General features: G+C 39.1%; 1 protein-coding gene across 7 annotated transcripts in view; it reads left to right on the top strand.

The window, feature by feature from the left end:
- The window catches only part of PPP2R3B (protein phosphatase 2 regulatory subunit B''beta), a 95,650-nt gene that overhangs the window by 37,522 nt on the left and 31,583 nt on the right, over positions 1–26,545 (top strand). For 6 of the 7 annotated variants that reach the window (XM_073353807.2, XM_073353827.1, XM_073353797.1 and 3 more), the window contains 4 exons: positions 21,438–21,623; positions 22,877–22,980; positions 23,683–23,785; positions 24,721–24,795. In XM_073353807.2, coding sequence (XP_073209908.1) covers positions 21,438–21,623; positions 22,877–22,980; positions 23,683–23,785; positions 24,721–24,795 — 468 coding nt within the window. The remainder of the gene's footprint in view (positions 1–21,437; positions 21,624–22,876; positions 22,981–23,682; positions 23,786–24,720; positions 24,796–26,545) is intronic. The other variant, XM_073353835.1, reaches the window with a different exon arrangement.

Here is a 26,545-nt window from a genome sequence, read left to right as displayed (position 1 = left end):
GACTGCACTTAAAAGATCTAAGATACCTAAAACCAAAAGGTCAGCTAATTCTATTTAGATTATAAGATACCTGTTCAGAAAAGGCTCAGTGCTACTGGATTCCCATGGCTTTATCTGTGAGACTATTCATTTCTTTAAAGAGGACTGTCAGAAAGCTCTTGGAGCCAATACAATGATTATTAAAATAAAAAATCTCTCTCCTAACCTGAGTTGAGAGTCCATCTTTCAATCCTCTCTGCTCTGCAGATGACTTTCTGAATGCCTGAATCACTGGGCCTAAAGATTGACTTATTTCTTACTATAATATGGCTCCAATATCCCTGCTTCCATTTGACCCCTCTGATCTAACCATATTTCCCCAAGTTATATAAACCCTGACCCTCCCACTTAAACATATTTGAACAAAACCAGATATTAGAGTAAAAAAAAAAAAAGAAAGTGAAATTCCACTGATTCTCTCTTGTTACATAACCTCTACGTTGGCTATTAAAATTCTAAACTTTTTGGGGAGAGGCCTGTTCTATTAATTTAGATTAAATGTAGGGGCCCAAAGAGTCAAAGGTGTTAACATAACCCAAACACTGTCCAACATTTAAACAAGGTTAGGGTTTGATTAGAGAGACCTCAGCCTGCTTAGTACCATGGCAAACACACCATTAAAGTCCTTTTAACATATTATTAAAGATACAGAAAAAGGAAAAACAGTTAAAGCGTTTGACAAGTATAGGAAAGCTTATTTAATACTTTCTTTTAACAACATCCCTTGATCCCTTTCCCTTTAGCTGGAGTTTTTAGAGGGAAAAAACAAACCTTGTTTGGCAGTCTTAAATAAATATCCTTTCTGTGGAAAAGAAGTTCATTGAGATTGGCTGGAGCTGCTGAATCCAATTCAGTTTCCTAAGAAGATAGAACAAATACCCAAAAGGGGGAGAGAAGAATAGCAAAGATAGAAAATGCAGCTTCTGTCTTTGATGTTGACTTTCACTTGCAACCTCAGTGCTGGAAAACCATAAGCACAGCACCCGGTCATAGCTACTCCAAGACCTGGCAACTCGTATTGGCATTGCTTTTAGTTGCCTCTTTGGTCACAGGCTTACAGCATTTCAGCAAAATATACAATCTTGGTGGGCTAAGCCAGACTTTACTAGACAGAAGGAAAAAGGAGAAGGATAGGAAAAAGAAGAAATGAAGGAAAGGACACATTGGGGAAAAGACGAGGCGGAGAGACGGTCAGTCTCCTATCTAGGTGGTGGTTGGAATTCAGATGGAACTGGTTGGAGGTGGCAATGTCATCTGGCTCCCTCTGGCCTAGTCTGATCAGAACATCTTTCAGGATTGGGATGAAGTAGGTCTGGGGTCCCAGAAGATGGTGCAGGTGGCAGCTGTGATGGTGAAGCCCCTCTAGTAGTCAATTTTTCTTCCAAAGTCTCTTTAAGGACCCCACAAGGGAATTATGGGCTGAGTGGCCCATTCCCTCATTTTGTCTACCAATTAGGCCTAATATCTGACATACCAATTTTGGTTAACTGATTTTCAGTTTCACACAGTTCTTGTTTACCAGGCATGATCTTAACACAGTCCTTGAGTTATATCAGTAGGCCTTTTTGTTTGAACTAATGCAGCTTTTCCCAGCAACATTTGTTATAGGTTATTGTGATATCTTATGAACTTAAACTCACTCCTTATAGTTGAACTCAGAGTAAATTTGTAAACCCAGTTAACACAATAGAACTTACCTTCCCATTTGCCTGGAAAGTGCCTGGAGTGCTATAATTAAACATTAAATATCTTCAGGACCTCAGGTTTCTCTGTGGTGGAGGACTGCAGACACTATGGCAAAGCTGTTGCATTACTATTTACTTCTGAAGCAGATCAGTATATCCACACCAAACAGTCTGCCTTCAGCATGTCTACGCTCCACATTCCTTCCAAATATTGCCAGAGCAATATATTATGCAACACAAGTTCCTTTTCATAACTGTCCAAAGCAGGGAAACGTGGGACAACTTATAAGATATTATAGGACCCAGAAGGGTATTCTGACAAACAAGGGTAATATCTCAAAACACTTCCTGTCCCAAAGTAATGTTGTTTGAATGACTGTCCATATACCTATTCCACTGTTTGTGTGCGCTCAACATGCACACGCCAAGTCTTTTCTAATTGGTTGTGCCCATTGAGCTGGCACATGCGCCCTGCATGTCTTCATACCTGCAACAGAGGACAAAGGATAGGGCCCCATTTCCTTCTCACCACCCATAGCTAGGAGTTGAATTTTATCACTTCTTACCACACTAACCATTGTCTTGTAAATATAGTGTAAATAGTTTATAGCTAGCACTAATAGATTTACTTTAGTTTCTTGATGGTTTCCATTTTAACCACATTTGGGAACTTGTTTTGCTTGTTTTTTTCTTTCTGGGAGTACTGGGTACTAGTCTGGTCAATATGACTGATCTTAGGTCCCCAAGATTCAAACATTCTCCATCTTGTGAAATGGTCATGCTGTTGAATGGTGGTTACCTAAGATGTATGTTCTGCCTCAGAAGGTCACATCCCTGACCAGTGTGACATTTGCTGATCATTCTGGAGAAGAATTCAGCAAGCTAGAGAATCTCATCTCGGGGGATTCCTCCCTGAGCAGTTATTACACCCACATTTAAGCCTGGTTTTGGTTGCTAAAAAGTACAAGAGATCTTTGAGGATTGCTCCTGCAGCTTTGTTCTCACAGATTGTGGAAATAGCCCTCTAATCATCTGTCCTGAGAGAGTCTTTGGGAGACTGGTAAGAGGGAGTGAAAGATCCCCAGGGAGAAACAGGGTCATATCATCTCTGTGTGACTTCTTTTAGATCTCATAAAAATTTGAGATATAAGGTGCCTCAAAGCTTCAAAAAAAAGTTCCTGAGCATCCATATTGGTATTACCTCAGATCTCACCTGGTATCATATTGGCCATTTGGGTTCCTTGGTAGAGATCCCATGATCAGGCCTTAGTAGTGCCTACTACCCAAGGGCAAATAGTATCAATACTATCTGCTAGTGGATGACCAGTGTAACTATGACTCCAGCACCAACAAGAACTTATATTAGCACCTCCTTCTCTCATGCCCGTTTCCTTGGTACAGATGCCGTTTGAGCTACTCCCGCACTGCAGCTGTATCTGGCTTCCACAGAACTTACCTTTTCATTGGTTCCACTTGATTCCACAAGACTACTTCCATTGGCTCAGTCTGCAGCACTGGTTCCAGTATAGTCTATTGTATCAGTACTGACTAAAGAGTATCCCATGTATATTCTCACTACTCCAGTGGGAACAGCACCATCTTTTCATGAGGACTACTTCCACCTCATTTACTTCAGTGGCCAGTGGAGGGCTGTCTCCTACAAGATTGGAGTTATCGGGACTTGCTGAATTCCCTACCCTATAGAAAGCATCTAAGCCAGGCTTCCATTATTATGGTAGGAGCTCGTATACTCACTCTAGATACTGATACTCATTGCCTGGGCTACCGGTTGGTATCTTATTTTCCTGCATCCCTTGAATTTTGGGGTATCTTGGGGACCCCACAGGCATAGAAGACTAATCTCAACTACATATTCAAGACCTAAATCTCTCTAGCCCCTGATCATCTGAGAAGGGAGTTATCTTTTCCCACAACAGTCAGAATCAGCTCACAGTTCTCCTTCTCTGGACCAAGACTTGCAGGCTGAGAACAGACCATCCCTGCACATATCTCCTTTTTCTCTCCTAGGGAAACTGACAGAACCTGTTGATTATTACTAAGTGGAAAATCTGTTTAGGTTTGGAAGCCCACTGTAGGGTCTGCAGTGCTGGAGACATGGGTGAGAGTACAGTCCTGAAGTGTTTCAGAGTAACAGCCATGTTAGTCTGTATTCGCAAAAAGAAAAGGAGTACTTGTGGCACCTTAGAGACTAACCAATTTATTAGAGCATAAGCTTTCGTGAGCTACAGCTCACTTCATCAGATGCATATCGTGGAAACTGCCTGAAGTGGTGTATTATCAACATGCAAAATGTCCCTGGTGGATTCCCCAAAAAGCTGGGGCAGTAGATGGAATCCATATTTCCACATGTCAACCCATACAACCATCAGAGAATGACAACTGAACAGGCCACTACTCCCTGGTAGCCAAGATGGATCACAAGATTCTGAATGTTCAGTCTGGCAAAGAAATGGTACATAATTCACAAATATACTCTAGAGTGGACATTCTTCCCCACCACAGCCTTTATGGGCGGACACAGTATATACTAACAGTAAAAAGCACTGCTTCACTGCCACCTCATAAGGAGCAGAATGTGGTGGTTGCCTTCAGTAGGACATATGCAAGACCATTTTTTGGCCTGTAATGTTTTTTGTAAAAAATTTGTGAAAGCAAGAGGGGAAGTTTCCTTCTGATAGTAGGCAGAGATGTCGGGCAGGGGAGGCAAAGTATTTCACTAGTCAGTGCCATAACCTATAATTAGGTACCACACAACAGCTGGCTTTAATAGATGTTCTGATATCATTAAGAATGTCCTCTATCCGCACTTAGGAAAGAGAAAATGAGACAATGCAGATTGATATGGACTTTTTATATTTGTAAGTTGATACCAACATCTTCATAGTATTGATTGTTGGTGACTTTCTGGAAACTCCAAAAATGATCATAGAACAGAATATCTGATTATCAGCTTCTATTTTTTTTAAACTAAAGTTCTGTTAATCATAAGCGCTACTTCAGCAGCACAGCTAGAAGCAGTATCTCAGCAGCAGGAGCGCTGACACAACACAGAAGCCGTAGCTGTACTTCAGTTCCCAAGAAGGCTGCGTACTTGCCCAAGCCTGTTTTAATAAATCAAAGACCAAAAGGAACAAGGAGAACAGAGTCTTTGTACTTCTGAAATTACAAGTGGTGCAAGTATAGCATTTAGGGTCTGGGTTTCTTACCTGTTGGGACTAGTGTTGAATGTAAATGCAGTCATAAGTGAGGACGGTACTGGATGCATTCTACAGTGGTGAAATGTCATTTAGCAGTAGCTGAAGAGCTGTCGGGTGGTGTGCTTTTTACTACTTTTTAAATTACATCTAATGTACCTGAGTGGGGAGGGATTATGATCTTTGTTGCTGATCTACTGAAAATCAGTTGATTTGCCAGTTGTACACATTTTTTATTTTTTTCCTGTGTGCTGGCTTGTTACACAATAATGTGCCAATATTCCACTGCATATGTGTGCATATATAAATTCACTGAAAATATTTTGAGTACTCTTGCTCAGTGCTCTGAATTTGCACGTATCTAAGGAAGTTGAATGGAATTTCAGTTTTAATGTGTGAACTCGTTGATTATAGTCTGCAGAGATCAAATTTGGTAAAAATAGATAGCGGTATTCCCCAAGTTCTATCCCATTAAGTCTCCCAAGTGAGACACCATTTCCAATAGATTGTAATATGCCATCTGCTGGGCTAACTGGATTGGGTCAATTCAGTGTGCTTTTTGTCTTGGTAGGCTCTATTAGGCTTCTTGGATCCTTCTTGACTGGATGAAAAAATACTTGATGGTACTCTTCCAAGTGACACCTGCTTGTCGTCCAGTAAACTGTTGCGTTATGAGATCCTGTCTCCAGTCATCCAAGGACATGCAGATAATCTTGCAGTAGAGTAATAGGTAGACCATTTCTGAAACCCTGTAATGGTGGAGGGGTCGTATCAATTTCAGTGAAGCTTGTGGAAGGCTGCTTTACCTGGCATCCTCCATTGCTCTAGAAAAGTAGATAGATGAACTACTTGTTCTGCAGTCTGGTGGCAGGAAACATGTAAAAAGTGTTACTTACAGTAGATAGTAGGTTTGATCCTGACAGGGAGCAGCAGAAGGACTGGCTAATAAATTAGAAGTTACCAGATTGTCGATTGGTACTGAAGTACTTCAGTGGAATAAATAGATCTGGCTTCTGTTCTGGTGGTAATATTGTTTGGGCAACTAGTTTTGAACACTTGGCTTTGAAATATGGCAGCATATGGAATTCTGGAATTTCTGTCAACTTCTGCTCTCAAAGTTGCCCATTTCGACCAACATGGACTATTTTGGTAGCTCGTAACTGGCTTCAGAGGAGAGGTGGAATTCTGGTCCCAAGGATAATGGGTGGGAACCAGTTGGTTTATCTGGGAAATGAGGCTTTCAGTGTTTTGGGTATTAATCAGCCACCAGAAGGTGTTCCATACCTTGCTTATTTGATCCCCCTTAATGGAAAAAGAGGGACAAACTTACTAATATTCAACTTTGCTGGTTGCTATATCCACCCTTACAATAACAATGACTGGGCCCTGTGAATTGCTAAACTTGACTTCTACTGTACATCCCTGATCAAGCACACAGTGAAACCCTACATGGAGAGCTCTTCATCTCTAGGGTGGAAGATCAAATAGTCTGAGTCATTGAGCTCTTAGTCCTAGTTCCCATCCCTGTCATTCTGAACACTGCCCTCGGCAACATTCTACTGTGGGCCTCTGCTGTTAAGTTCAAGACAAACTTAAGACATCTTGTGGATGAGAATTGTGCTTTAACTTGTTGAAGGGATGAATCAGACTTCACACCCTGAAAGTCTAGTCCAGGGGTTCTCAAACTTTTGTACTGGTGACCCCTTTCACAAACCAAGCCTCTGAGTGCCACCCCCCCCTTATAAATTAAAAACACTCTTTAATATATTAAACACCACTATAAATGCTGGAAGCAAAGTGGGGTTTGGGATGGAGGCTGACCGCTCACAACCCCCCATGTAATAGCCACATGACCCCTTGATGGGTCCTGAACCCCAGTCTAGTCATTGCTCTAAATCTCTTTGAATCTCACTCTCAGGCTGATTTTTTTGTTTTTGTTTGTTTTTTTGTCTTGTCACTTCATTGCTTTTGCTGCAGTTGACCATTTCAGACAGACACTGGAACACTTTCGTACACCACTCTCTTCCAGTTGGTGTACTTAAAATCACTGTGGATTGCGTAATTGCCTCTGCTTCCAGGTAAATTTTAATCTGTCTTGGGCCAGTAGCATCCTGACCATAAAAGCAGGTTTTACATGGAAATAAATTGTGGATCCAAAACTTGCAGATAGAATACACAAGAATTCTGAGATCTCTCAGCTGTGGATGTTGGTGACAAAATTATGTGCTATAATTGAGATGACTATACAATGTTGTATGTAAGCAAGGGGCTTCATGGATAATTTACCCCTTGGCTGCCACCAGGCACATAAACCAGAATGCACAGAACATTCATCGAGGATGGTTGCAGAATTGAGTTGGAACATTGTGACTGCACTGGGAGGACAGCTGAACAAGTGTACCTGTGATGCCATCACTTCCCTTCAACATTGATCAATTGAACTGATGTCTCTAAAGTGTGTATAAGACTTGCTTAGAGCTAGTGCAAGTGATGAAATGATATTCTGTACTCTTGTGAAGCATTCATGTGGACAGTATTCCAGGCACTTGAATGTGTACTGTAAATGCCAAAAGTTTCCAAGGTAGAATGGCCTTTATTGTCTCAATGCCCCACCTAAACCACTAGGTGACTTCAGTGTCTAATCAGTTAACATACTATGGTAGCTCCAGTCCAGTCTGAAGAACCACCTAATTTCTAAGATTAAACAGAGCCTGAATGAGAGCTCTTTCATACTATTTGACAATGGGCGGAAAAAAGGTGGTTCTTTTTGGAATGTTTTGGAGAAGGAGGGTTTATCTGCAGAAGCAATATTGTAAATGTTAAATTATCAAAAAAACCCAAACCCCAAAACCTCCCTTTATTAAGAAAAATACTAAATTCTCAAGAGTTTCTAAAGGATGTGTGGTGGAGGGAAAGTGTCCCCATAAAGTGGATTCTGAGCTCTCAGGATGCAAAGCTTAAGTCCTTCTGGTTTGTCTGCAAGAATGAAACATACGTAAGGAATAATATAATCATGGCTTTGGATTTATGTAAAATAGGATATGTTGATCTCTACCTGAAGTCACAGAATAGATACTGCAGAAGGCTCATTCTCTGTACTGGTTCAGAACATAATATTGGTTGTAAATTTACCTTCCTACCTTGGAATTGTTTGAAGCAACTTCAATTTAGCCTTCCCTCCCCGATTTTATTTTTAAGTTTGGGGTGGCCATGTGTTTCCATTCCTGACATGAGTGGAGTCTTCCTTCATCAAAAAGTGTTTCCTAGCTAGTAACAAACTTGTTCCTTGAGGGTGTACTTTCATAATGGCTTAAGTCCCATCCAGATCCTTTTATCAACTTTTAGAGTATCTTGCTTCCTTTTTGCTCCTGATCCATTCAAAAGTCTTGATCAGTGGACTTCTTCTGACATCACTCCAGGCAGAATTAGAAGCATCCTGCCGGGGGTCTGCAAATAGCTCACTAGTCATGTTGCTGGCTCCTCATTCTGCTTGCTAAATCACTTTGAGACCGCTAAAATATATTCCTTAAAATAACCTTTCTGCATAAGCAGTTGCTGTAGTTGGGATTTATGTGATCAAGAACAGGAGGATGCTAGTTCCCATAATTATCTCTGTGATCCACACTGAAAATTCTAGATCCCCTGGTCTATAAACTTGCAGAAGTAAGACCTCCTTGTTTCCAAGATTGTTGTCTGGGAAGAGCCCCAAGAAAGATCACTTAACTTTGCAGAACACTACTCTCTACTGGATCAGGAACAAGACAGTAAAGATGAACTATTGATATGATTCAGTTTGGCAGTTCCTTTGCTCATTATGTAGGTAACTGAAGCCTACCTGTTACTTGAGTAGAGCAATTCTGTTTTTGAGGGTGATGGGGGGCATGGCTTTAGCCCTGTAGTAATGAAGGACAGCTAGGTAGTCTTGCTTATGAGTTCTGTTGAAGCACTCATCAGTTTAGCTTCAGCTAATAATGCTGCTTCTGAGATTTCTGTATATGAAACAATTAAGCCAGTCTCAGATTTTGTTTGACTAGCTCTAACAGTGACACACAAAGATTATTTGTCAAATTCTATCTTGTGAACTCCTGTACTGAATGAAGAAGTGGATATAGATAATTTTATGTTAACCAAGTTTTTCCTGCTGCTCAGTGCAGCAACTCATAATTACCTTTCTAGGAAAACTGTCCTCTATTCCATATTTTTTTTATCCTCCTATTCCAGTCTCTTAATTTCTGTGTGACTCCTATTCATCCCCATCTAGCTAAACATATCTAGTTTAAGGGTAAGGTATTTTAGGGATCATGTGGTGGTAGAATATCCTAGTACATGCTATGGTCACAGCTGTGGAAGTCTCCTCCTGGGAAAGGCGGAGTAAGTTGTCACTGGAGAGTGGCAGAGAGAAAAGGTGTCAAATTTCTCTACATGTAAGCGTCTCAAGGTATATGCTAGTTTATGTGGAAGAATCCAGATCTTGTTTTCAGCACCTTCGATAAAGCAAAGCAGAAGTTTAAAATAATATCTTCATATGCACTCTGCTAGTGTCATCTACACAGAGGGGAAGGTGACAACTGCAGGTGGATGTGGCTATTGCATTCAAAAAATATACTGATGGTGTTTTGGGGGGCAGGGAGTTTCCCTTTGTATTCTGACAATTGATCTATAGGTAGGTAGAACTTGAGTTTCACTGTACTAATACACTAGACACAAAAGTTCTTCAAGAATGTTTCCTGCTTCACTGTGTCATAAAGCCAGAAGTTAGTCGCATTAAAATTAACTTTGCTAGAGAAAGCACAAAGTGTAATTGTGTGAAAATCAAATAGATGGGAACAATAAACCAGCTCATAAAGGAGTGTTGGGCTCCATCTTCTTGTATCCTTACTCTATTGTAGCTGTAAGTCCACTACTATCCTGTAAGAATGTACCATATTTTGCTAAATGAGAAATTTCTTTCATAAGGATTACAATATAATACAGGCTCAGCATTTTATATTCAGGGACTGAATAGCATATATGATGTCTCAGTACTGTAAGCAGAACATAAATAGCCGTTTTGAGAAACTCTGCATTATAATAGCTATTAAATTCAAACAGAAACTTCATTCAGAACTGAAGATGAGGGTTAATTATCTTATTGACTGAAAAATGTGGGATAAGAGGTTAGAGAGCCTAGTAACTAATTTACTTTCCTCTTCTTTCCCCCCCCCCCATGGAAATTTCATCCCCTCTGAATTTCCCGATTGAGGCTTTTGGGTCTTCTGCGGTAGAAATAGTTGTAAACTTTGATCATACTTTTGACTGTTCTTCAATGCATCTGTTGAAATTACATACGTCACTCAAATGAGAGAGAAGGGAGTAAAATGCTGAGTTTTATTTGTTTAGGCTTGCTCATCAGACCAAAAAATGGGTTGTTGTAATAAGTTTTGGGTTCAAAAGGTAGATGAGTAATATCACCAATAGAAATATTTATTTTCATCCTTTTTTAAAATCCATATAGCATTTGAATAAAGTTTGTGATCTACAAATAAGTCTCTAAAACTAAATGAATTTAAAAGCAGTGTCTTAAGTAAAATGGATTGCAAATCCCCTTACTGTTGCTACATCACCTATCTTAAAAAAGGAAAAGAAAACTTCTGCAGGACCAGAAATCTTTACTCTGTTAAAGTAGCTCTTGCATTCTGAAACTTTTAAACCTTCAATTACTGTTTTTGACTTGGCTATCTTTTCAGAATAAGGTGCTATGATGCACCGCTTCTTAGAAGTGACAACCAGGGTGGATAAAAATCAATTTATTTTTTTTATCCAATTTTTTTTAATTCAGATTTTTGATAATGCTTTGGGGGGGGGAACCTATCTAAAGATAGTTTTAATTAAGATGCATTATAGCTCAAATATATCTCTTCATGGAATAGGGATTATAAATTCTAATTCTATAGTATGAGACAATATATTCATGTAATATTTAAGAAAATTTTGTAAATGAGTTCCAATAGTTCATGGATTAGGGACCCAATCTTATGGGGTTCCAGGGGATTCTGTATAGATTATTTAGATTAATCTTTCTATCTGCCCAGTGGGACTCAGTACTCAGTTTAGAAGGTAACATCAGAGATGATTAGTTTTGCAGTTCTCAAACGGTGGATTTGTCTTCAGAGATAACATGCTTGTTAACAGCAAAAATGTTTTTAAATAAATAAGAGGTGAGAAATAAGAGACCTCAAGCCTATTGTTCCTCTGCAAATTTGTGTACACAGTCAATCCCTTACCTCTCTAAAAGTGCAAAGCTTCAAAAAGTTCACTGAATAGAAGATTGTTGGGGCCGCAATAGATCTGGACAAGGAAAAGAAGTCTGGAGATAAATGTGAGAAGGGAGGGACAGGCAGTAGAAACAAAAGTGAAACTTTTTGAGCAGCATATTCCAGAAGTCTTTGAGGTCTTTCTGAGGGTAGTCTTCATTGATTTGAGACCTACCATACCATTCTCTCACTAGAAGGGAAAACCTATAATGGCAACAGGCTGTAAGAGAGACCCAGTTTTGGAATGTTTTAATGAAGTTCCTCTACCTGTGGGTAAGACAGGCATGCGTGCAAAATGCAAACAGTGCAACAAAGAAATGCAAGGCCTGGTTGCCCAAATGAAACATCATCATGAGAAGTGTTCCTTCTCAGGAGGAAACTGCGTTGATGATGAAAGGAACACGTCTGAACATACAGGATCTTCAGGTTGGTAACAACCAACAAGTATGCACTTTTATGTAGAAAGAAAAGGAGTACTTGTGGCACCTTAGAGACTAACCAATTTATTTGAGCATAAGCTTTCGTGAGCTACAGCTCACTTCATCGGATGCATACTGTGGAAACTGCAGAAGACATTATTTACACAGAGACCATGAAACAATACCTCGTCCCACCCCACTCTCCTGCTGGTAATAGCTTATCTAAAGTGATCACTCTCCTTACAATGTGTATGAAAATCAAGGTGGGCCATTTCCAGCACAAATCCAGGTTCTCACACACACCCGTGCGGGGGGGGGGGAGAGTGAGAACCTGGATTTGTGCTGGAAATGGCCCACCTTGATTTTCATACACATTGTAAGGAGAGTAGTCACTTTAGATAAGCTATTACCAGCAGGAGAGTGGGGTGGGACGAGGTATTGTTTCATGGTCTCTGTGTAAATAATGTCTTCTGCAGTTTCCACAGTATGCATCCGATGAAGTGAGCTGTAGCTCACGAAAGCTTATGCTCAAATTGGTTAGTCTCTAAGATGCCACAAGTACGCCTTTTCTTTTTGCGAATACAAACTAACACGGTTGTTACTCTGAAACTTTTATGTAGAAATCAGATTAAATCGAGTCTTCCTGATTAGTGATTTAAATCATGATTTTAAATCAAATACACCCTGGTGACAACTTAAACTTTTGCCCATACTTTACAGTGTGTGGTAAGAAATTCTGGATTTTATGTTAATCTTATGTTAATCTGTTTTCCATCACCTGAAGTCCTCATACTGAGTAGAATCTTGTTCTTGAGATCTGCCTTCTATGGAATGTACCAGGGCTGTTGATTTAACACTAGAAAATACCCTTTTTTTTTTCTTATAAATCTCTACTCGTAAACAATAAAGCTACATATGTCTAAGCTGATACCATAAAACACAAGCACTGCCATATGAGGACAAATTCATTCAGTTATTCTAAGTACCGTATCATGTCAAAACAGTGCAAATACTGAGAATTGTTTAGTCAGTGTGGCATCTTGATCAGCATGTTGTCTAAATATATTTTTAAGTAGGTAAGTGTGCTTGATTCCACCCCCCCCCCCCCAAAAAAAAACCCTTAATGGTATTTAACTCACTTCCTCTTGACCTTCACTCTGTAAACAATTGAGACTTAGTCAATTAGCTCAATGAGGTTATGCATTTATTTCTTTAATGTGGTAGTTCTCACACAGAGTTGCCATCCTGAAAAGTGTACAGCCTTTTAAAAATAGGGGAGAAGAGGCTTTTCCCCTTTTCTTGATTTCAAGAATAAGTTACTTTAGGTCAGGAAGGAGAGGAAATGGGTTATCTCATTTCTAAAGTCTTGCGGTAATGGTGGATAGGATGGGCCCCTCTGACCAGCTGCAAATACTCCACATCCCAGTAACCTAGTAGGCAGGGAGGGGAAGGAGCAGGCATCCAATGTCTCACCAAAAGAAGTGTACCGTAGCCAAGGCAGTCCAAGTTGTGTAACATCCAGAGATCTCTATTTGGGAGAGTGATTGGGATAAGCATCCCCTTAAAAAAAATCATCTTAAGGAAACGGAAAGCAACAGCTGGTTCCCCCATATTTAGAAACTGGCCCATCTGGCTTCTAATCTCCTTGCTTCCTCAGTTTTGCTCAAAGCCAAATTTGCTGCTGGAATAGAATTTTTTGTCTACCATTACGAGGAGAGAGAAACTAAGCAGGCAAGAGAGGGTCAGAAGATTATTTCTGGGGTGGGTGGGGATGTACATGTTTCCTTTCAGCCTGCTTGATGATGTGATGTATTTCCTGCCTCGTGTTATTGAAGGGCTGTAGGAGTATGCATCTGATGCTGACATACTCTCAGATGTTATCGAAGAGTAGTGAATATTCTTGAAACTAGCAAAGGGAATGAAGAAATGCCTTTATGCCACTTCCTGCAAAAATAAATAAATTAAATTTAACCTTCTCACCACTTTTACAAAGTAAGAGTAAAGAAACACTTTATAGTCTGAATTTACCCAAAGCCTTTATGCTTTTTGTATGCCGGGGTGAAAATTGACCACGTGTATTAAAGGGACGATCTTATGTTCTCTTTTCAAGGTAAATCTTACAGAAGCTTATTTGCAATATTACGAAATTGTAAATCATTAACTGATCATATTTTAGAGAACTTATTATTTGTCTTTCTGAATTGCGAATTGCAACTCAGGCTATTAATATAAAACTAAATTAAATGGAGACTTGGCAGTACAATCAGACTATTGATTCTGGCTTTTACATATGTTCATTGCAAAGGTTAATATGTCAAATTGACATCATACTGTGAGACTTCAAGACATGCAAATCATTCATTGAAATGTAACTCTTTTTTTAAATCTCCTTTTAGCTCCAAATATTTCATAATTGTATGTGGGTTTGCAAGTTGAGTGGTGGAGTTTCTCACTTGGCTGAACAAGTCTTTTTTGGTAGTTTAATTTATAAACAGATTTTTAGCACAAGCAAGAAAATGAAGGATAACCTCCAACTGAAAGTCACAGCGGCAAGAGTAAACCGTGTCATATGAGGTTTTCAATCCAAACAAATTTATGCTTTCCATTAGCAGGACTCTTAGCAGTATTTTTTAGGTGTGAACAAATATTCCACATTAATTAAATTGTTAGAATTAAGACAGTAATTTGGGATTTTTATCCATCTGTGTGGAATTAGAGTCCTAGAAATATAGGACTGGAAGGACCTCTAGTCAGTCCATCCTCCCTGTGCTGAGGCAAGACCAAAACACCTAGGCCATCTCTAACAAGTGTTTGTCTAACCTGTTCTTAAAATCCCCCAAGGATGGCAACCTAGTCAAGTGCTTCCCTTTGAAACCTAGTCCAGTACCTAGCTATCCTTGTAGTTAAAGATTTTCCTAATATCTAACATAGTTAATATATTTAAACTTTTTCTCTATAAGGATAGTTTTCCTAATATCTAACCTTAATCTCCCTTGCTGCAGATTTAGCTGATTACTTCTTGTCCTATTTTCAGTGGACATAGGACAGTTGATCACCGTCCTCTTTGCAACTGCCCTTAACATGTTTGAAGACTATCAGCTCCCCCTCAGTCTTTTTTTCACAAGACTAAACATGCCCAGTTTTTAAATCTTTCCTCATAGGTCAGGTTTTCTAAACTTACCGTTTTTGTCTAAGTGCATTTTTAATAGGTTGTCTTATTTAGAACAGAAATAGCCCTTCTTTTGAGTATTTTCAGTATGGTTCCTTCTTGGTAAGATGTACATATGCTCTAGGACATCCTACTGAACGCTCTAGAAAGCAGTGATCATAGGGACCATCCAGGTGAACCTTCCCATTCATTCAGGGAGGACATACAAAGAAGCGCAACTTTAGTAGTTCCTCAGTTCCTTCTGACCTTCATCTGAAAGGTGGAACTGAGGGTCAAAACTTGTAGTAGTTTCCTTTTTTCTTCAGAAAAGCAAAAACCAATCCTGTACCTACAGCTTTTGATTTGCTGTAACTAATGTACCATAAATTTGGTTTTTCTGTTCAATTTTTGGTATGAGCTTGTTGACCTTGTGTTCAGTGTTGTAGGTGTAACTGATCCCATCAAGAAATCTGGAGTTAAAGGTTGTACATAATTCTGTTCCAAATTATTGATTCCGGATCAACAGCCTTAGTACCTGAATGGAAATAGTTCCCCAGGGTAGTGTGCAGCCTTTGTTGTCTTTACTTCCTGCACCCATAAGGATGGGAAGTAAATGCTTGAACTCTTTCTGCTTAAGATGATTAAAGAGACATCCGAGTTGGTGCCATCCTAGAGACTTGAGACCACTTCCAAAAACAGCTCATAGAAATCTTCAGAGATTCAGTTGCATAAAAGGTGAGGGTGGCCTTAATGCATACTACTTCCTTGATGCTGAAGGGGCTGGGAGGGGAGGCTCTTTGTTTTCTGTAACATTCCTCATGGTACTTCTAGAAGATGAGGAAGCCTGGGTCTGTGCCCCTACTTAATGCTAAAGGAGGCTTTGGAATAGTTGTGGCAGGATTATTCAAGGGAAATAAGAGTGTGTAATGCTTTGATACAGCTGCTTCACCTTGCAGAGTAGTCTGGTTCAGTGCCAGGGGCATGCTTTGTACTTGCTGCTGAGGAGTCAGTGGGGAGTTACTGTCCTAGCATTCTGTTTCCTCTTTGGTATGCCCTAGAAACCATCCCTGACCTTTCTTTCCAATGATGATAGGTGTTGAAAATTGCATTGACATGGATGGTTTGGGGCTGAGCTCTTGCTGTGGCCATAGTCTTCAGCCCCAAAAGGCTATTGTATATCTGTTGCATTAAAAAAAAACATTCTGAAGGTATTTCTCTGCTTCAAAGATCTAGAGATTAAGCTCAGGAAAACTGACCGCTTTGGGGAAGGAGTTGTATTTGTTGGTCACCCTTCAGATGACTATTTCTAATTACTGAAAGGTGAGACACATTCACCTTCCTGTTCCAAAACCACCTTTTCTCCCTCTTTAATCAACTCTCCCACAAGGAAATGAGACCAGCCAATTTTGCTTGATGGGCAAAGAGTAACCATAAATACTCTTCAAGCAGTGCATAGTGCCTTTAGGACCTCAGCATGCTCTTGGACTACAGCTGTCACCCTGAAAAGGGGCTAAAGGATTCAGACCTTAAAGATAGCCAAGATAATTTGGTGGATTTTCCTTTTTAGGGCCACAATCTACTTAGTAACAAAGCAGATGATTGTTGCTGCCTGGTTGGAGAAGTGGGGAAATATAAGACCAGTGATTCTGGAAGCTTCCAAAGGATTTACTTTATTCAATTCCACTTCATGTTATCACTATACATTCTTTCCATTTTCAGGATACATTGATACACTATACATTCAATCCATTTTCAGGTATCACTAACAAGTACGAAGGCTTACATTATTTTCCATTTCCAACTTGAAACAATAGAGAAGGTTCCTCTGTAGTGCAAAGGAAAGTTATATACTTTATTTTCTTTTAAAAAAAGAAAAGAAAAAAAACAGAAAAGCCTGCATCCCATATAGGCTCTCAGAAAATTGAACAAGTGCATAAAAAAATCAAATGTGCATGGTAATATTAGCTTCTGTAATCTGTTCATGAAAGGGATCCTAACTTGAAAATCATATTTAAACATAACCTTTTCCCTTACTATTTCATAAGGTGTTTGTTTTCAGTTTGGGTTAGTCTTTCTCCAGGTTTTGTAACTCTTCACGTGCCAATTCTTATGCAGATTGAACTTGTTTAGACATCTTGCTGCTTCCTGTTCAAAATCACTCTGATATAAATAGAAAAGGAGTACTTGTGGCACCTTAGAGACTAACCAATTTATTTGAGCATGAGCTTTCGTGAGCTACAGCTCACTTCATCAGATGTTTACCGTGGAAACTGCAGCAGACTTTATATACACACAGAAATCATGAAACAATACCTCCTCCCACCCCACTGTCCTGCTGGTAATAGCTTATCTAAAGTGATCAACAGGTGGGCCATTTCCAGCACAAATCCAGGTTTTCTCACCCTCCACCCCCCCACACAAATTCACTCTCCTGCTGGTGCTAGCCCATCCAAAGTGACAACTCTTTACATAATCAAGTCGGGCTATTTCCTGCATAGATCAAGGTTTTCTCACATCCCCCCCACCCCCATACACACACAAACTCACTCTCCTGCTGGTAATAGCTCATCTAAACTGACCATTCTCCAGGTTTAAATCCAAGTTAAACCAGAACATCTGGGGGGGGGGTAGGAAAAAACAAGAGGACACAGGCTACCTTGCATAATGACTTAGCCACTCCCAGTCTCTATTTAAGCCTAAATTAATAGTATCCAATTTGCAAATGAATTCCAATTCAGCAGTTTCTCGCTGGAGTCTGGATTTGAAGTTTTTTTGTTTTAAGATAGCGACCTTCATGTCTGTGATTGCGTGACCAGAGAGATTGAAGTGTTCTCCGACTGGTTTATGAATGTTATAATTCTTGACATCTGATTTGTGTCCATTTATTCTTTTACGTAGAGACTGTCCAGTTTGACCAATGTACATGGCAGAGGGGCATTGCTGGCACATGATGGCATAGATCACATTGTTGGATGTGCAGGTGAACGAGCCTCTGATAGTGTGGCTGATGTTATTAGGCCCTGTGATGGTGTCCCCTGAAAAGATATGTGGGCACAATTGGCAACGGGCTTTGTTGCAAGGATAAGTTCCTGGGTTAGTGGTTCTGTTGTGTGGTATGTGGTTGTTGGTGAGTATTTGCTTCAGGTTGCGGGGCTGTCTGTAGGCAAGGACTGGCCTGTCTCCCAAGACTTGTGAGAGTGTTGGGTCATCCTTTAGGATAGGTTGTAGATCCTTAATAATGCGTTGGAGGGGTTTTAGTTGGGGGCTGAAGGTGACGGCTAGTGGCGTTCTGTTATTTTCTTTGTTAGGCCTGTCCTGTAGTAGGTAACTTCTGGGAACTCTTCTGGCTCTATCAATCTGTTTCTTTACTTCTGCAGGTGGGTATTGTAGTTGTAAGAAAGCTTGACAGAGATCTTGTAGGTGTTTGTCTCTGTCTGAGGGGTTGGAGCAAATGCGGTTGTGTATATAAAGTCTGCTGCAGTTTCCACGGTAAACATCTGATGAAGTGAGCTGTAGCTCACGAAAGCTCATGCTCAAATAAATTGGTTAGTCTCTAAGGTGCCACAAGTACTCCTTTTCTTTTTGCGAATACAGACTAACACGGCTGTTCCTCTGAAATCTGATATAAATATTCACAGTAGGGACCAGTTATGTGTAAACTATCACCATCAAAATTGAAGCACATATTTAGTGTGTTTTGTCTTTTAAATAGCACACTAATGATAACTTTAACTTGTATAACAAAACCTGATGTTTTTACTGTTACCAAAATAACCTCAAATCTAGAACGTCAAGTTTATCCACAGCAGTATTTAACTTGGAGAAATTAAATGCTGGTATGGTTGAGTGGTTTTGGGAAGAGGCAGCTTCTGTTGTGATGAAGTGGGCATGCCTGCTGTGTTAAATTTGTCCATCTGGAGAGAACAGTTCTGTGAAAGGATTTATCGCTAGTTGTACAAAGCTAACTTTCTAAATTCCAGATAGCCTTTAAAATCCAAAAACTTCTATGTGTAAACCAAAAAGTTACCATTTATCTCACTGTAGCACAACAGATGTGCAGTATACTTTATATAATTGAAGGAACAATTTTTGAAAAATATCTGTTTCAAACCTTTGTAGAACTTTCAATTTGATTATTTTCTTCTCTTGCTTGGTTTTACTGGGTCATCTTCCCATTCTCTAAGTCTTTTTACATATTCCTTTTTCCTCCTTTGCTAAGAAACCAGTCTTGCGACTTAGTCTTTACACTTTCTTAACCTTGGACTTAAAACACCTCGTTTTGTCTCTATACTAAATTTACACTGTTTAAACTAATGCTCTGAAACTTTTAACTAAAGGAGTTTACAGTAATTTATAACTTTCTGGCATTCCACCTGAAGAAAGAATGGACAGCTGTGATCTGAAGAACTTTACTACCTGCCAGTCTTGCTGAAAGCTGCTACTTAGGAAAATAACAAAGATTAGGGGGGGAAGGAATGAAGTAGCTGCATCACAACTCTAACTTTTTTCCTGTTTCCTTTTTTCCTTTTTTGTCTTTCTGTAAAAATGGTCAGTTAACACACAGCACCGAGAGCACATACTGTGTCAGTCCCATAGAGAGGGAAGGGCTAAAGATCTACTCCCCAGGCTGGCACAATAGATTAAAACGTGCTATGTATATAATAATATTCCAAGGGTGTCGCTCTGAAGTATAGAATGTGTGAGTCAGTTTAAAGTGATGGAAACAGCTTCCAACCTGGTTGAGATGTCCTTTTGTTTATAATATCACCAGGTTGAATAATCACTGGGATTCACTGTCTGAAACTGTCCAGTTTTCAAGTTCTCAGCCATTTTACTTTTACGAATTACACCTGGGCAACAGCACAGGCTTTCAGTGACTAGTTATGTCAGAGGCTCAACCCAAGCACTGATGTGATGGTGGTTACCTTGAAATTTAGGGGGAAATTATAAAGAAATTGTTTATAGCACCATCAAGAGTGCAAACAGGAACACCACTTTGGAGATGGAAAAATGTTTGTCTTTTTAGTTTGAGATCTGGGGTATTTTTGTTTTTGTTTGGTGATTCTGTGGATGTGACTTTTACATTTTTGTATTGCATCAAGAGAGCCTTTATGGTGTAACTGAAAAGTGCAAATCCAGTCAACAAAAATAAAACTTTTGCATACAAGTACTACAAACTCAAGTAAACTTTTTTTTTCTGTTTTTTTTATTCTGACATACTTAAAGGCTAGCATTGATTTTTAGTGAAGTTGCAATATCAGGGCAAGTGTAAAGTTGGAATTGGTTGGCTCATTTGTAGAAAAATCCGAGGGGATTAACTCAACCTCTTTACATATTATATCTCAGTGAAATTGAAGTCTTTTGGGGGACCAAAATCCTTTATCCGTACGGCATTCTCAATATGGATGGCAGCAGTATAGACATCTGGTTTTTTGCCATTGCCTCAGCCCAGCTGTGAAAGGACCATCTTGAGGGGTGTGGTGGTAATAATGTCTTTGCCATTCATTCCTTAATGTTGCTGCTGAATCTGTCAGATGGTACCAGTTGTGACTGGAGGAAATTGAGATGGACTTTGGGTTCACTGGGATCGTTGATTTCATCATGGGCCACCATGGGAAATAACTTTTTGTCACTGCTAAATTGGGCTGGTTTTGAATCTGTACCGTAGAGAGGAAAGCCTTTGTATTCAGTTGCCAAATTATTGAGCTGTCCAGTACACACATTCTTTTATTTGCTCAGTTTATTTTTCTGTTGCCTTATATCCTGTTGACTTGTTTTTCAGCTACTGACCTTTCTTCATGGGACTAACCAAATAAAGGATAAATTCTCCTTTTACCATAGCTAACAGCTGTACTGTAACCTCTTACTGAATAAATTTACCTATTATGGACTTCAGTCATTTTTGAGTTGTTAATTACACTACTCTAGCATACCTAGACCCCTATATCTTTGCGCTTGTGTGTGCAGAAGTATTAGTACACAAATACTGAACATATTTCCTAAAAAAATATTTTAAGAAAAGTTGTCTTGTTTTTAGGATTCAACTGAAACTTTTTTCTCCACAGTTATGACTGTTTGAGTTAGAGAAGAAAAGTGTGCAGCTTGCAAGCACACAAAAGATTGCATGCTTACCTGACCCTCTTGAGTCTACAAAACTGAGGTGGAAATTTTGTGAAAGCACGATCTCACATGATTATAGCACTTAAGCAACAAGTTGAAATTCTAAACAGCCTTGCTTGTGATATTTTGGGCTGTTCTGGTCTCAAGCTATACTGGAAGTGAAAATAACAATTATGAATACTTCCAAACTTCAGAAAAAGGTTTGGCTAGAGTTCTGGTTCTAAAGCTGGATGAAGACTTGAGGTGGGATAGAGGGGAAACGCTATTCTTACCTTCGCCAAATAGCTTTCCTTATGTCAAACTTGAATTCATTTTGAAAAGGCTGAAATGTTCTAGATGCCAATTTTTCAGGAATTTCACTCTTAAAGAGCTTATTCCATCATATGTAATTTTCTGTAGGAATATGTTACAGTAGTTAATACAAAACAAGATAAAGGCTTTTCCGTCTCATTCTAAGGAGGATTGTATGGCAAACAGTTTGATACACCTCAGTATGTCAAATGTATTTATCCATTTAGGTTCAGACAAAGAAAGAAGAACCTTTGCCGCCATCACTGAGCCAAACCATTCCAACATTTTATTTTCCCCGAGGATGTCCAAAAGAAAAAGTGAATATAGATGCAGTGATTGCCAAAATAGAGAGAACTTTCTCTCAGTTTCCAAATGAGAGAGCAAGATTAGAAGACATGGGCAAAGTTGCAAAGGTAAGGATTTACTGGGTGTCTAACTTCAGTATACTAACCTACAAAAAGGCAACAAATGGTTTTCCTATGTTATCTGTTGTGTGATATGAATAAAATTCCAAAAAGTTAACTTAAATTGGGCTGGTATTGTCTTTACTTAATATGGGGCCTGATCCATAACCCATTAAAGTCAATGAGAGCCTTTACATTAACCTTAGTGGGTTTTGGAGAAAACCCATAAACTTCAACATCAAACTCAAGCAGCCAAATTTTCTTTGAGTTATATCTTGTGCAGTCCCATAGATGTCAGTGGGATAGCATTGTCTCAGTGCAAAATTTGGCCATGTGCATTCACAGTAATCAGTTGTACTACTGCAGATGTTTTAAGCGCATCTTTAAGTTGGTTTACTTACATGGTGCAAGATTAGCATTTTGAGTTATCACTTTGAATATGTCTATGTAGAACTCTACAATTAAACCAGTTACTCATCTAAAAACAAAGAAGCTAGATTCTTTTCCTGTCTAAGGTGAGAAAGTTAAGTTATGGACTTAGGTTATTAAACCTTCGAATCCAGAATGGCTTTGTTTCTTTGGAGGGTTTTTTTAGTCCTTCAGTAGTCACTAGATTTATTGCAGTGTCAGAATATGGGGTTTATCAATCTAAAAAGACTGACTTGTTTTGCTTCTGTATAACATACATAGCAAATTGGGTTGGAGGAATTTAATATTTTCTCCATATAATATTGAAGCAGGAATGTAAATGATAAATATTTTGTTTTCAAGGGAGCTGTATTGATCACTCCGTATATCTTTCCATAGTAGTCTAGGGCTAACACTGGAACACATACACTGTGATTGCTTACAGTAAACATATGCTTGTCTTCATGTGTGAATCCCCCATTTCTTTAGAAGTACAAGTGGAAAAATGGTTCCCAACTGTGGGGAAAAAGAATAAATGGAAATGACTTTTCCCCTTAATTTCTTTTATTTACCATGAAAATCTACCTTGTTGTGCAGTACAGTAGAGACTAAAGCTGTTGGTCAAATTAAAGGTTACCTGTCAAAAAACTAAATCTTCCAGGAATTGCCTTATTTTCACTGTAGTTCCGTAAAAGTGTGTGCAACGAAACAAGTGTCTGTCCTGCTCTCCCATAATGCCCCCTTACAACTACACTAGCAAGGTTTCATTTTACGCTAGTGTTTTGAGAGGGAGTAATGCTCAGATAAGTAATCAATAAACTGACTGTCTGCATTGTTCTACACCTTAATTCCAGGCCTGTGAATGCCCGCTTTACTGGAAAGGTCCCTTGTTTTATTGTGCTGGAGGAGAACGAACAGGATGTGTCTCAGTTCATAAATTTGTTGCAATGTGGCGAAAGTAAGTAGGTTGCTTTTTGAGGTACTGTATTTCTTAATTTAAATGTAATATTTAAGCTATGAATGTGATCCAGCCTGCAAACAAACAAAACCCCTTTCTAATAGTCCAACACAGAGTGGACTGGATTTAAAAAAATGCGTACAGTTTAAATTCTTGATATTTGCTGTGTAAAGATATATAATGTGGTGTGGTTAATGACAAGTTCCTAGTGGTCCCAACTGTGTAAGGTTTTGAGAAGTGTGGTCCTAATTTGCAGGAATATGTCAACAGTTGTGGGCAGATACTACTTTCTCTGGGATCAATGAGGCTAGGAAGGAGAACTATGGTCTTGATTTCAAACTGTCCTCTCATTTGACTACTCCACTTCTGGGAGCAGGTACAGTAAAGATAGTACAATGTAAATTATGCCTTAAAGTCTAGTATGAGAGGAAGCAATATAGGATTATTGGCCAGTGCAATGCTTAGAGCTATGTAAAATCACTAGTAGGCAAAAGAAACTGTGACCACATGCCTGCCTTTATATTATGGTAACTCATTCTTTAGGTGCTCACATGTTACATCAATGAGTTGGGATTAAATTCTGAGACTGCAGATTTTTCATAAATCCTGCTGTAGAACTTCCTAACACAAATATGAGCATTTTTCCTCTCTGAATGGAGTAGAAAAAGTTTGATGCAAATTCATTTTATATTTGCATTTCAGAATACTACAGACCTGCCACGATGATGCTGCAAAGTTTGTTCATCTTCTGATGAACCCTGGATGCAACTACTTGGTGCAAGAAGACTTCATTCCATTTTTACAAGTACATAGCGATTTAATTTAATCATGACCTCTTTGTATCTTCCAAAGCTAAACAAAAGACTAGCTGTACCAGCACAACTTTAATTTCCTAACTGATAGAGTAACTCTAGTAAAGAGAATGAATAAAAAGATTACTGATATTTAGTGTACGCAACTTGTATGGTCAACTGATGAGGTTAACTTGTTACAAGTCATTTTACAGTCACAAATATTTATAGCCTACTTTTATGTAGGGAAGAAGTTGAAAAGAAGAAACCCTACACATACTACAATAGCTCTTAATTGATGTTTGATTTCGACTGACTAATGTGTCAGAGCCTATTTAACCTTAATGACAACTCATGATTGACATAGTAGTGTTAAGGATGTGCTTCTTGGGCTTCTGGGAAGTTATTGGGGAGGGGAAAAGAAAAATGGCAGTTGAATCTCTTTTTGGACTGTCACAAGTCTTAGTGCTTTGCTAATGAATGACCAGAAGCAAACTTCCATGTTGGACTTAGTGTACTTCCACGTGGTTTTATAGAGTGTCTTCATTTCTAATGGAAAACCATCCGTAATTTTTCAGCAGTGCTATTTCTTACTAGTTACATGTATCAAGCCCCATCTACACCAGGAAAATAAGTTGTTTTTTTTCTGAAAGGAACATATAATTTGCACACCTCTGCCTATTGTTTCTGACATCTCCCTATTACAATTAAGAAAGCTCATGTTGAATGGCTTTTAAAAGTCACGTTATTTTGAAAACTTACATCACCATGGGATGTTTACATGAGGCAGTCTACAAATTGTTATACTTAGTAATGGTTGCTTTGCTTAGCAATCGAATTTGGAATGGCTCTTTCAAGGAATTGATGGTAGTATTCTGCATTAATGAGTTGATACCCAGGGTGAGAATGGGTACCAGTTGGCACTTCATTTCCTCCCCTCTCTTTATAGGATGTGGTGAATAGTCATCCTGGCCTATCCTTTTTAAAAGAAGCATCCGAATTTCATTCTCGTTACATTACCACAGTAAGTGCTTTATTTAGAAACATTACTTTTATACAGTTTAACAGTTAATTAATAGGTCAATTGAAATATGTAAAACCATCCTTTTCACAATGGGCTTATCTCTAGAGACAAGTATTCTGTTGATTTCAACTTTTCAAGCTTCTAGTGCATGATACTGAGTCTATTCAAATCTTCAGGAGACACGGTAATGGGAGGAAGAGCATTTGTCATTGCAATCGATAGTTGTAAGGTTTCTCTGTATTTCAGCGTGTTAGAAGAGCTTACTGAATAACAGTTGAAATGAGGAATACTGAATGGAGATGGTTTGTGTGGAACATGTTAATGTATTTCTACTGAAGAGCAAATTACTTAGTTAACTTGGATGCTTATTTGGGTGTGGTTTTCAATGTATGGCAGGTTAGAATACTGACCCTGGTTTGGACTTCGTAATGAAAAAAGCCTAAGTTTAAAATGACTTCCGCATTATTTCAAGTTCAGATTTTATCAAGTAGATAATGCATAAGTTCTCCACAATATTATGGAATTGTAAAGAGATCATGATAGAATTTAAGCCTTTTTTTAAAGCTACTTGCACCTTCCCAGTTCAATGATTTTCCTTTTAATTGAATTTTGTATACATGAAAAGTTCCAGATCTGCAGCTCTAAGCTTCTGTGACTAGTCATCTTTCTGTCCACAAACTGCTATATGAATAGCAGTTAACTGTTCTATCAATTTCCCTCAACTACTGATCTGGATTTGACAAACTCTAGAGATTATGTTGCTTCAGACTCTGCTCATTTGGTCCTTCAATCTTCAGAGTCTGAGATCCCTCCCAAGGGCATTCAATTTTTTTTTAAAAATGTCAGCAAGCATCAGTGACTGAGTTTAACGAGCATCCTCTGGGAACTAAATTAAATCCATTAGTTCAGTATACATAAGCTACAGTTGGATGTAGCACAAATTTAATCTGGGAGTCTTTCTTTTGAGACATTAACTTTGCTTCTGCACCTTTCATACTTTAGTGCAGAGTTGAAGGTCTTCAGGTTCATCCACCCCACTCCAATAGACATCGCCAATAGACCAATAGTAGTATTGCCAGCCCCAAGAGTTCAAAAATCATGATTGGCCTAAAAAGCAAGAGATTGTTTAAGAAGATTAAGTTGTGAGATTTAGTCTATTCTGATTTTTGAACCCCTCTGCATACTTGCAGTGTGTTTTAGAAACACTGTAGTGCAAACTCTTGCATATTTATCAAAAGTAAGAAGACTTTGTCCCCTTTTGCAGTTACTCTTGTCTTTATGCAATCGTGGAGCAGGTGCTTGTTGGTCTACTCCCTAGCTCTTGCCTTCCAAGTCCAAGACAGCCACTGGTTCCCTTAACTGCCAAAGTTTGCACAGCTCCATGTGACATTTCTCATCAATGTGAAAGTCACTTATCTCCCCAATATGATTCCATGCCACTACTTGGGAACATGGAGGGGAGACATCATGTGAGTGACATTAGAGACTTTCTCACCAACAAAGAAGGGTTATACTTGGAGCTTCATGAAACTTTACTACTTGCTCAAAAGTTAGCTGCTACTATCATCCTCTTCCTCCCCCATGCCCTCCAAAAGTCAGTTGGTGCCCCCGCTACCTTTTGTGCCTCCTGCTTCTCCTGTTCTCTCTTGCAGGAAGCTGTGTCAGGATTGGAGGTTGTAGGGGAATATGCTGAGATCTTAATACCATACCCCCACCCTCTAACTCCTGGTCAGGAGAAGCCCTGCGGAAA

Source organism: Lepidochelys kempii, chromosome 1 (genome assembly GCF_965140285.1).
Source record: "Lepidochelys kempii isolate rLepKem1 chromosome 1, rLepKem1.hap1, whole genome shotgun sequence".
NCBI lineage: Eukaryota > Metazoa > Chordata > Testudines > Cheloniidae > Lepidochelys > Lepidochelys kempii.
This window is presented reverse-complemented; position numbering and strand designations above follow the sequence as displayed.